This window comes from Rhipicephalus microplus, chromosome X (assembly GCF_043290135.1).
Source record: "Rhipicephalus microplus isolate Deutch F79 chromosome X, USDA_Rmic, whole genome shotgun sequence".
Classification (NCBI taxonomy): Eukaryota; Metazoa; Arthropoda; class Arachnida; order Ixodida; family Ixodidae; genus Rhipicephalus; species Rhipicephalus microplus.
The window spans coordinates 330,859,885-330,872,016 of record NC_134710.1 but is presented as its reverse complement, the minus strand read 5'-3'; the positions used below and the strand labels follow the sequence as shown (position 1 = coordinate 330,872,016).

The 12,132-nt window shown below is 47.9% G+C and overlaps 1 protein-coding gene across 1 annotated transcript in view; it reads left to right on the top strand.

Annotated features, from left to right (window-relative positions):
* Nucleotides 1-12,132, top strand: part of LOC142776281 (protein qui-1-like) — a 316,351-nt gene that overhangs the window by 189,131 nt on the left and 115,088 nt on the right. Inside the window, exons 7-10 of the mRNA XM_075879661.1 lie at nt 206-377; nt 5,332-5,535; nt 7,618-8,082; nt 9,328-9,685. Of these exons, the coding sequence (XP_075735776.1) occupies nt 206-377; nt 5,332-5,535; nt 7,618-8,082; nt 9,328-9,685 (1,199 nt within the window). The remainder of the gene's footprint in view (nt 1-205; nt 378-5,331; nt 5,536-7,617; nt 8,083-9,327; nt 9,686-12,132) is intronic.

The window sequence follows — 12,132 nt, the reverse complement described above, 5'->3', positions numbered from 1 at the left end:
CTTTGACCAGAAAAAAAAAACTACCGGAGCGTAACAGCTGCTTTCCATGCCCTTCAAGTATATACGCTGCACAACGTCGAGTACAAACGGTCCTGTGCTCCTTTCAGGCGCGGGACCACCACCTTACAATTACCGCAGTTCTGTTTAATGCCACAACACAATAAAGGGCATCGGTAACACCCGCATTTCTGTCTCTACGACGCAGTGTACCATGGCACACGAGCGGTCTGGACCCCGAGCTGTCGGCGCACAGCGCATACTTGGAGAAGCTGACCGAGGCGCTGCTCACCTCCATCAAGGCTATGGTAGACGAAGCGTCACAGGTCGAGACGCCCGACTGGGACGAGCTGCCCCCAACCTTCCGAAAGGTTGTACAGGTACGTGTTCACGTGTGCATGCACGGGACAATAAAAGGTAAAATACACCACAATGGCTTTCGCAAATGTTTCTCGCATATTTATTCTCTTCCTTTATTTTTACATATTGTTGACCAATACAAAAGAGCGTATTTTTAGACAATTATTGGGCATGCAAGTATGTAATAAAGCATGTGTAGCTAGCTAATGAAATTGATAAAATACGCGAAATATGCCGTTTGTCGCCTATTGCTCTCATTCGCCACGTCTTGTGGTTAGGGTGTTCGACGCCTGACCCGAAGGTTGATGGATCGGATCCTTATACCGTCCCGGCCACATATAAATCAAGGTAAAATGGCAGAGCCCTTTGTGCTTAAATTTAGGTGCACCTTCGAGAACCCCAGGTGGTAGAAGTTTCCGGAGCCCTCCACGTCTCCCATATTCATAGTTTTGGGACACAAGAAATTATGATTTTTGAATGCGTGATCAGGACACTCATATAGTTGTTGAAATACTATATAGGGTCATATCGTGATTTGTTGGTTCCTTAAATTGCATCGTCAGCTCTGACACCTTCCTCGACGAATAACGAGAGGTGTGACAAGCTTACCGTACCTTAGCCACGGCACGATGTCACTTGCTCTTCAAGAGGTGATCTGTTCGGTGCCACCTCTTCCTCTCACAAAATCAGGCACGTACGCGTGGCCCGGGCCCACAGCGTGTTAGCGCTGCAACGTTAGCACTGCGCCTTTAAGCCGACGCTAACGCAATCGTGTTTACTGTTTTCTAAACTTTGACAACTCTGCTAGGTGGCCGAACGCGCAGGGCTCGCTTTAGGATAACAAGAGGCTTGCGTAAAAAAAAAAGAAACCTGAGACCATAAGCAACAGCACAGGACCACTAAACGTGCTTGAATTTAGGTTCCCACGATGGAGTGAGGCAGACTTGAGGTTCGTATTTCCTTATTCTACGTCTTCTTTTTAGCTTTTCTTTACCTTTGTAGCATGAATACCTGCATAACTCGCACAATTTTTCTTGTATCCACTTCTAGTTTTGCTATGTGCAAAGGAGCATGCTAGCTACACAGCTAAGCGCCTCTATGTATGGCTACAACTTATGCTTGCGCAAGTTGTACACTACTCCGGGAGCGCCCCCGCCGAAGTTTTTCTTTCGTCGTTCCTGAGGGAATATACAGCTTTTGTGTCCCTTGTTGCGGTTTAATTAGGCGTTGACGGTCGCGTGTGAGTTTAACAGCATATCAGGGGCCGACCGCGAGACGTGTATATATACGCAGCTGCTTTAACAACGCGCAAGCGCATTACCTCGCTGTGAGGGGCCCGTATAATACGCTTACGCAGCTAATAAGCGCGCATCAGTAGCTCCCAACTTTTCGGGTCTCACATATGAGCATCTCCCTCCGGAGAGGAGGCGTGGCAGCGGTGCGTTCGCCGCTGGGCTTTCATGCAGCTTCGACGCATTCTCCATGCCTTTAGTTCGCAAGCGGCGTTGCGCTTCACGTGCCCAATAGAAGGACGCGCAATAAGTGCACGCCGTGAGCGCGAAGCAGCTGGTGATGCTCACCGAATTCATAATTAGTGGTGTATAGCTGGCGTTGTAGCACCACCGCTACACGGGCACACAGCTCTGGGTTTGTGAATTATTCAACGTCCTTTTCAATGGGACTCCATGTAAGCTTCAATGCATTGTGAACGTTCATGGGCAAGCACCTACACACACAACTCGCATGTTGCCAGCTCGTTGCGCCTATGCGAGCCAGGCATGGATTGCGTCAGCCGACATTTTTCTCCATGGCGACGGCACTGCAAAACCCCGCCGAGTGCGCACTCAAAGCGTGCAACTGCGTGTCCCTTGTGTGAGGTACACGGTATACCGGGCTTCGACGTCCCGCGAAAGATGTATCAGTGACTGCTCTCACGGCAAATACACGTGGCTCTCGCATGAGAACTCTGTTTGCAATGGCTCGCAGCCTGTCCTGCACTCGTGTATCGAAGGCTTGTTTGCTCGCGCTGACGCAAGGCGCCGGGCTTGCATGTTGCAACCACCGAAAAGACAGACATGCACTTTCTGCGTCAAGGTTTTCTCGAAACGTGCCGCTATTTCAACAGTAATCCCTGCGTGAGGGTAAACGTCGTGCCGGCATTAATCTCATCATCCTCTCAAATCTGGGGCAATATGGCTGATGGACGCTGCTTGTTTGACTGCCCTCGTTTCCAAAGCTAGAGCAAAGAAACTGTTGGCCGCGAGGGTCTCCACTAGAGAGGCCAGCGCTGCGATCGTTTTGATGCATCAGATAGGGTAGTAGTTGTGGAATACGGTACCTTTGCTCTCGCGACATCACTTGAATCGTCCCCTATGGCTGCACCGGTTCTTAGTCGCATTTTTACGATGCAAATTAGACACGATAGTGTCACGGCAGGCACCAATTTGTAGTTTGCTGGCCCGTATTGCCAGGTCTTACCGATTCTTTAAGTACAGAGCTTCAAAACAAAGGGAAGCACGCACGGTGTCCACAGCAAAAGCGCAGGAAATGCGTTGATCTTGCAGACAACACAAACCGGCGGATCCTATGAGTGACGTCATCACGTAGGTGGCACCACGGTATGTCTTGGAGGCCATTAGGTGTCCGTTTGTGCCAAGGGCTGCCCAAAAATAAGACAACATGTTGCTACCATAGTTTTTTTTTTTAATGCGAAGGCATTTTTCAATCGATTTATGTCAGGCACCCTTAGGCGGCATCTGCGGCGGCGGCCGCGAGCCGGCATGTGTTATCTCTCCGCTCTCACTCCTTCTCCCATAGCAACAACTGCGGGCGCGCACGTTTCTACTCGAACGTAACAACCGGAGCATGACGTGCACAAGAATGTAATGGCGAATTCCACTGGTAGATCTAGAGTGACCGCCGAAATTTCGGAGCGAGCACTCGGAGTGTGCCAAACGAAATATGCGAGTGGAACACGTGAATGACCCGCGTGAGGTCCCTCCGGAAATTTTTTACGCATACGTCACTAAACCGGTACCGGAAATGATTTCCTTTTCTGCTCTCGACGTTTCAATGACAACTGTGTGGCCACTGCAAAGCACGCACTTCGACCACGCTTTCTCGCGGGAAGCAGGGCTACCACTCTCCAATTTTAGGAATATGAACAAGAGCAGTGTTACTAGACCGCCTCAAAAAACACTGAGAGCAACCCAGCAGCCCGACTGTGCCGGAAATGACGGCAACGCATTCTCAGAGTTCCGGCAAAATCCGTCTCTGCAAGACGAAGCACGCGGAACGCTCCGTATCTAACAGTGGAAAATGCAAACTTGCTCCGAGTCTACTAGCGAAACGCGGATTGTCAGCTTTAGAGAAGAAAAACTTGCTGCCGCTCGGCGAGTGGAATTCGCCATAAGAGACGGTAAGTGCAGTGCTTCACCGCTCCTTCTCTCGACGTTCGCTCTCTCTTCTTCCTGAGCCCCACTCTCCCGTTCACTCGCGCCTCACTCTCGACCGTTCGCTGGCTGGGTGCCTCTCAAGAACATCCGAAAATGTGTGCTCGAGACGCCACTGTGAAACACCAGCGCAAAGCCGAGAACACTGGCGCCCCACTTTCTCGTTCACTCCCTCCTCACTGTCGACGGTTCGCTGGCTGGGCCCCTCTCAAGGCGATGGCGGAAGTCGGTGAAGGCGAATATCTGACGGCGACGGTGCCCTCTCTTGGCGCAAGAAATGCATTGGCATTTTCTCACGATTCCCTCGGAGAGGTGGGGTTTACTTACTTCATTTTACCAATCAATGGTGAAATGAAGCTTGCGTGCTCTTTCTTTTTTTCTTTTTTAAATACAATCACGGTGTAGCTGGCCTTAAAATGGCGGAAATTCGGTACAAAAAGTTAAAAAAAATGCAGTCTATTCGGAGCAACAACACCGCTTCTAAATAAACTGACCTCTTCCTTTTCTTTAACTTTTTTCTTAGCTGGCTCATGGCGCTTATCGATTATGTTGCTAGCAGGAGGAACAAAACACGGTGCCTATGTAACAACAAAAATAGATATGCTGATGAAACTGTCGCTTTGATGCGTTTGCTTTTGCAGCTTACTTGGGTGAAATATGTCATATTAATTATTTTTATCTTTCATTTCCTTCGTAATTTGCCCGCGTAGCACCCCGCATGTTCTTTTTACCACCAGCATTGATTTCTCGAAAATCAACAATAATAAATGAATGAGGCAACAGAAGAAAAAGAAAAAAACGAGTGTTCAGAGGTTTTGTGTACAGTCATGTCTGAGCATCTGCGCTTGCGTGATTCTGTGCGTGCACTTGCATCTGTGCAAGCGTGTGTTTGTTCTATGTCCTCAGAGGTGCATTAAGTCTGTTTACATTTGATTCCATGTCAGTGGCCACTTGGGTAATCAAAGAGGCGTGCGTGTGCGTGTTTACCTGAAAATAATTGGAGTGTTTACGCAGCAACTGCGAATTTTGCTGCAATGCCCGAGGTTGTTTGCTGAATTCCTAAAGGTTTTGCCCACAGAGTTTGTGTTATAATAAAGGCAGACGAAAGCTAAACATTGTCTTTTTGCTTTGGTTTCCCATTGAATATGCTGTAGAGGTTTGGTGAACTATATAGGAGAGGCTTTTGCAGCGCCCATATAGTGGGATCGAAAAGGTCACAGTTTCACTGCAAAAGGCGAAGCAATTAATTTGATAGCAACAGCATAGAATTTTATTTGAAGTCAAGTTTGCAGCTAAGTCGTTCATTATTGCTTCTCGTCTAACTCAGCAAAACGCGAAGCAGCCGTCTGGCGCACTTCATATCTGCCTCAGCGCGCACATCATGCAACATTCCCAAGTTTTCGCTCGAACATGAAACATACATTGTTTGTGGGAGATGTTATTCATGTGGACTTTATAGGAGCATGGTGGTGCCTCGAGTGTACGTACTGACGCATTGAAAAACACAACCTTTGCCATGCAGGAGGTGGTTCGCGAGTCGCAGACGCACTTGTGCAACAGCCGACAGCTCTTGCGATGTCTGGGCGTGTCGCAGTCTTTAGACAGCGACTATGGCCCGCTACTCCAGATCCAGCAACTGATGCTGGCCGACGAGGAGCGGGTGCGCCACACACCCATCATCGTGTGCGGACGGGAAGGGGGCGGAAAGTCTACGCTGCTATCTCAGGTACGCCTCTTTGGTGACATCTTCTATAGCCCACTGGCGTACCTCGTTTGCATTACGCCACTCGCAGCACCTACGGCCATGTATATATATACAGCGATGTTATTGCACGTATTTGTGTTTCTGAAAGGCACCCCTTGCTATACGCATAATCTGCACTCTAACAAGCCCTGTGGCAGTTTGCTTTCTTTATATTGTTCCAGCGCAATAATTATACAGAACCCATGCAGATATAGTGCTGTTTTAATTTGGACGCTGTTCTCTGAGCTATTAATATACAATTATATCTCATTTGCTTCATTTGCTAAAATGGCAGTTGTGGCGAACGGTTTGTGTCAGGTATGATTGAAATTATTTACGACTCACGGGCCACTGTTGATCAATGAAGAGATGCCAGTAATCAAATAAGTTGAGTTGAAGAAGTTGGTGAAATTTTACCTAATTCGTTGTTTGTTTAATTAGCCAAATCAAGCGCTAGTATGAAAGAACTTCGATGATGACCCCATCTTGACATTCCGGCACCAAGCAACCGCGGCGCAAAACGTACAGTAATGCAATGCAAGGCGAAGAAACGAGATGCACGGGAAAGAGTGTCAAAACATCTTGTTTCTTCGCCTTGCACTGCGTTATTTCCTTTTTCTCAGAACTAGCTAACTTGTCCAACAACATATTTATTCAACAATAATGCAATCCCTACTGGCAGTGTCTTCTGGGGTGTAGCAAATGGTCTGACGCTAAATCTAGGTGTCCTATACGGTGTTTTATAAGGCACAACAAGTGAACTTATTAGAGTGCATAAACTTTTTCTGAGCTGCAAAGCTATAGATCATTGAATTCAACATACAATGAAGACAATGAAGGCATATGTCACGCTGTAGGTTGTCTTTGAACCGCAATATAGTAATTATGGTATAAGTATAAAAAATTAGTGCACGAAAACAGAACTTGTAGTCAGCAGCCGCCGAATCGGAAACCTGGGGTCTACCAAATGATCTGTGGTGGTGGTCGCCTTACCGTCCATTTTGTTTGCTGTTTCTATTCACGCAAAGCAGACCAAGCTCTCGAATTCTCTTCTTTTGCTTATTTAGAGTGAGGGCTTAGTTTCGGTAGACTTGATACTTCGGGGTAGTGTGCGAGGGTCTACTGATTAGCCACGAGCTTGATAAAAGATCACGTGCTACGTCACGCCAGCTGGCAAAAAAAAGTGTTCTAAACTCACCGTCGTGGTTGTGAGCAGCGCTGTCCCACACTCGAAGGTTTCATCATCACCAGCCTGAATGTGCCCACTGCAGGACAAAGGCCTTTGGCATGTTCCCCAGTCGATTCGGTCCTGTGCTTCCTGCTACCACTTTATACCCATGAACTTCCTAATCTGATCTGCCCACCTGACTCTCTGTCTCCCCTTCACCCACTTGCCTTCTCTTTGAACCCAGTTGACTACTCTTAATGACCAGCGGTTATCCTGCTTGCGTAGCCTACGTAGCGCGTAGGCAGGATAACTCCAAGGTTTACTTGCACAGAAATACCAGGTAAGGTCAAGGAAAGATGACCGCCGTCGAAGCTCAATCGGTAGAACACGGGATGCGTTATTCGAAGGTTGCAGGTTCGATACCAGCCATCAGCAAGCTGACTTTTCGTTCAGTCCAATTTCTTCACGTATCTGTATTAACTACTGCAATGCAGTTAAAAGACTTCAAAACTACGTCCCCTATATTTCATCCCTGGCTTCGTTGTCTTTTGGTAATTATTAAGGTTGCAACTAATAAAAAATTTAAAAACGAGCCCTTAAGTTCTGTTCTTTCATTAATATCTCCAAAGCAGCAGCATAAGTAGTGTTAGACTTGTGTCTGTAAAATAACTCACCCGCGCTGGTATTTTGGCGACAAGTTCTATAAATTTAAAAAGGACCCCCCCCCCCTCTACTTTTCGGCTTCAATTAGTCATATATAACCACGACATGAACGAATGTGCAGTTATAAGAAATACCATAGCATTATTCTACGATTCAGTTTTCTCTTTACCACCACTAAAAACTGCCGCTGCCAAGCGCGAAATCACGGCATGCCCAACTTTTTTACTGCACAGGTGCTCATGTACTGCCCCGAGTGGCTGGGCAGTGATGTGGTGCGCATCGTGCGTGGTGTGGGCCAGAGCCCGTGCTGCGCGTACCCGGCCGAGATGCTGCGCAACCTGTGCCTGCACATAAGCATGGTTTTCGGCTTCGAGATCAGCCCCAAGCACCAGAGCTTTGAGCTGAGCAAGCTAAGCACCTGGTTCCAGGAGCTGCTCAAGCGTGTCGAGGCCAGCACCAGTGACCTGGTGATCGTTCTGGACGACCTGGACAGGCTGCGTGGTCCCGCGCATCACCAGGCTGCCACACTGGGATGGCTGCCCTGGAACCTGCCTCTGAACGTGCACCTTGTCTGCTCGGTTGCACAGGAGGCGGAAGCTGTGCTCGCTCTGCTGCGCAGCCGCATCCCGGCTGGGGACAGCTACGTGTTCATTCCGCCCCTCGCCGACGCGGCCAGCATGCTGCAGTCGCACCTGAAGGTCAGTGACCCAACGCGAAAACATTCGCGTCAATTAAAATTAATGTAATATGGAACTATGATAGCTTGATTCCATATATTTTGTCAGAGAAGAAGCATGAATCGGCTACATGCGGCGCAAACATCCTTGAAAATTCGGCCAGTAGTGTAGCCAGCAATTCTTTAGAGCGTGGTGGGGTGGGCGTTCAACCAAACTTTGGTGTGTTCGTAGATGCGATTGTATGTATGCCCGTACTGTGCTCATACAAAAGGGGGGAGACTTCGGGGGAACCTAAACCGCTCTCGCAGATACGCGCATTTCTCGATCTCAAGTAGTAGTTAAAATAAGGCACATGTTTACTAGAGGATGGGGGCTGGAAGACACGCAAAGCTCTTGAGCATGGGTTGTAGCTGGAGGCAGCATGTGGACAAATGACCATTCTTTTTCAAGGCTGCAGCGATTGAAGTCTTGAAGAAGGCATGGCCACTTCTCTAAACGTCGCCTCGTGTTTCAGAACTTTTCATCACTTGTTCGGCTAGGTTACTCAACAGGTTGGCATTTCTTTCTAAATTAGTCGCCATGCAGATGTCATTTATCTATAAAAAATTTCCCAATTAAACTTTTATTTGATGCGTTTTGGAAATATGTTATCATGTCAGAATAGTGGCACGACAGCGTGCTCGTCGAACTGAGATTCAATCATTGCCGTAATTAGTAACACTTTCCACACGTAACAACTCGAACTCTGCGGCGAATGACAGTGCCGTATTATTGCTTCACTGCCCTCGATATATTCAAGGTCGGACGAGACCGTGTACTTTCCCGAATCTGCTAACAGACGGGCTCGCGTACGTCTGTAGATGTTTGCGTAGCGATCGTCAAAGTGAGCTACATGTATTGCCCCTCAAGATATTGTTCTTAATTCTGAAGGGATACTTCTAACCTGGAATGCGGTGTTCAAAAGCAGGGTTCAGCAACCTTTATAGGAGGAGCGTCAATTTCTATGAATCAATTAAGGTGGTGGCCGCATGGCGAAATGAGGGGTTGGAGGGTCTTGGAGTTTTAATTGACAGCTATTGCAAAAAACTGGAATGTAAATGGGAATAGCAACAGTAGAAATGGGAATGGATACTGGAACTGAAAAAGAAACGAGAATAGAAGGTTGCCGACCCCTGCTCTAAACGACCAATTGGCTGTGGGGCACCGTACTATAACTTTTCGGTGCATTTGCGTCGAAAGTTTCTACGAAACGTGTTTTCAACGCAGGACAACAAGCGGCTGCTGACGCGGCAGCAGTGGGACGTGTTGCGGCAGAGGCTGGCGGGCCAGACGGCAAGTCCCCTGTACGTGACACTTCTGTCGCAGCAGGCCATGCGGTGGGCCTCGTACGAGGCGCTAGACGGCAAGCTCCACGTGCCAGACGATACAGAGGCCTTCGTGAGCCGCAGTCTAGAGCGTATCGAGCGCCAGTTCGGCCTGGCGCCTGTCAAGAAGATCGCCTCGTACCTCACCTGCACCAGCTACGGGCTTCGTGAGCCGGAGGTCATCGAGTTGCTCTCGTCCACAGAGTGCGACGGAACTGAACTCGCGCCCGTTAGCTGGCTTTCCTTCAAGAAGGAGCTCGGTGAGTGCCTTTATCGCATTCCTATTCGGTAGGGTGAACTTGTTGGCTAGTTGGTTGAACATGTCGTAGTAAAACAGCATCAAAGACGAGAACAGCAAAGACACAAACAACCAAACGTAGCGCTACACGTGGTTGTTTGTGTGCCTCTACTGTCCCCTGTCTTTCACACCGTTTCCCTGTGACCATATTTTGTGTTGTAGAGTGAAAGCACATTTCTTTCTGTCTAACTAGAATCGCGGTGTTTTTGGCGAGCATATCGCCGGTAGCGAGTAACACTGCCGATCACCCTACTTGACCGCGTAGCAGGTTGTTATATGTGTCATATTCAATTGAACAATTGTCACTCGAGACAAAAAAGCAAGACTTCACTACCACAGAGTTGACGGTCATCGTCCAGGTCACCCTCCGCACTTAAAATTGTGAATTATTGGGCCATCCTGCCTATCTTTATTTGAATATACGCACATATTCAGCTTGTTTGTTTACGTGTGACGCAAATTTGTTATTTGTTAGGAAATTCTTTCTAATAAAAATGAAGGAATTAAAGTATGATGGTGTGTCGAATACAGCCAGCCATATACGGTTGACATTACTCAAATCTTTATAGAAAAAATGCCACCCCCATCTCCCCACGGGAGGGGGGGGGGGAACTCGAGTGTCTAATAGTGGTGGGCGTATCGCGTGCATGTTGCGTAGTTATTTAGAGTTTAGGAATGCTTAATTGTTATTTCATCTTTATTATTCTTATTTTTTGAATGAAGGAGAGGCGTTGCCTTGAACGTCAAGCGAAAGTCAAGTTAAGACGCCTGTCACTGAAATCCGAATGCGTGATCCAGTGCCTACATATACGGAGTGGCCAGTGAAGGCTTAACTTGTGCAGCGCGAGCAGTCATAATTTTTTACTAGCAGACGCTGCCTGCGTCGGCCTTGTGAGGGGAAAGAGGGGGGGGGGGCAGTTTGGCGGGTGTCTTCCTTGGCCGACACGAGACGCGAGCACGCGCCGTTAAGATGAGGAGTGTGACATCGTGCGACTAAGAAATGCCCCGTATTTAAAACACGTCCGGCTTGCTACGGCTTTTGGTCATACTGGACAGATGTAGAAACATGTGCAAGAGCAATGTACTGATTTTTGTTTTTTGGCAATTACATGTTCTCATTCTCCTTTGTGTCGGTAGATAGAGTGGCTCATCTGCTAGCCGGTGTAACTACAAAAGATCAGATTGTCGTCAGATAAACAAACTGTTGCGTCACACCGGTAATGAGCAATGCGCTTAAATAAAAAGTATGCCGTAAAACGAGAGAATAATGTTAAATATTCCTGGACTCAGCGAGCACTCTTCATTTGTTGTGTCAGTAGCGAGCTCTCACTATAGAGTGCATACTTTGGAGTTTATTTTGGTACGCTACGACTCCCAGAAATGGGCACGTCCATCCTTCAAGAATCAAAGCGAAAATTCCCGCTTGCTCTTCACGGATGTCCTCGTCCACCAAAATATCACATCCGGTGCCGTGTTAAAACCTTGCGAGGTCTTATTACCTAGAATCAAGAGCACTGGGCTGGCGTGACGAGAAGCAGAGTTTCGATACTTCCATCGGTCATGCGTTTCATTAAAAGTGACTTTTATCCCACTTTCTGGGATATATCCGAGAGAAAACCGGAGGTGCCTTGATTGTACGTGAGCGCTTCGAGCGCTTCACAGTATGCACGAAATCGCAAAGTTCTTTGAAGATACGAGGTATAGGGACGCCAATTTGATCAGCGAGAGCATACAGGGCCACTCTTGGCGCGTGCATGCGCAGTTCTCGATGCGAGACAATCTAAACTCTATGTCACGTACTTAACAAAATTGCGGTGCTCATAAGTTCTGGGCTAGTGTTTTTTCTCTATTCTCTATGACGAAGATGGGGAAACCTAGTGGCAACGACGTCGACTGACGTAACGGAAATGACGGGAGTAGCTATAACCCGTTTCCGGGCTCCTAAATGCTGCGCAATGTGCCCACATTTAATGCGAAGCCGCAATAACGTTTGGCCTCAAGCAATAGCGTTTTCAGTATGTGGATAGGTTTTTATCTCGCCTTCTTTGAAGTCCATCACCATCACGAGTTCATTGTAGTTACAAGGATTCGTAACCCTTCCCCCCCCCCCCCCATCGGACTTTATGGAGTGTGCGAACAGTATAGACAATGCTGTGAGCAGTTCAACCCAATTTTGTAGTCGTGCGCGGCACGTATACCGATTACAAGTCAGCGGGAAGTCGCCAGTTTCTCTAGTGCCCTCACTTTATACAGAGGCCCCATTCTCACTCGCTTTGGTACCCTAGTGTTCGTGAAACATCAAGTGTGGTCGCAGTGCCGACTATCCAATTTCATAAACATCACATATGTACTCCTATGATACAGCCGTCACGTCGGGTTGACGTCAATTGTAGTTAAGCGCCACTCACT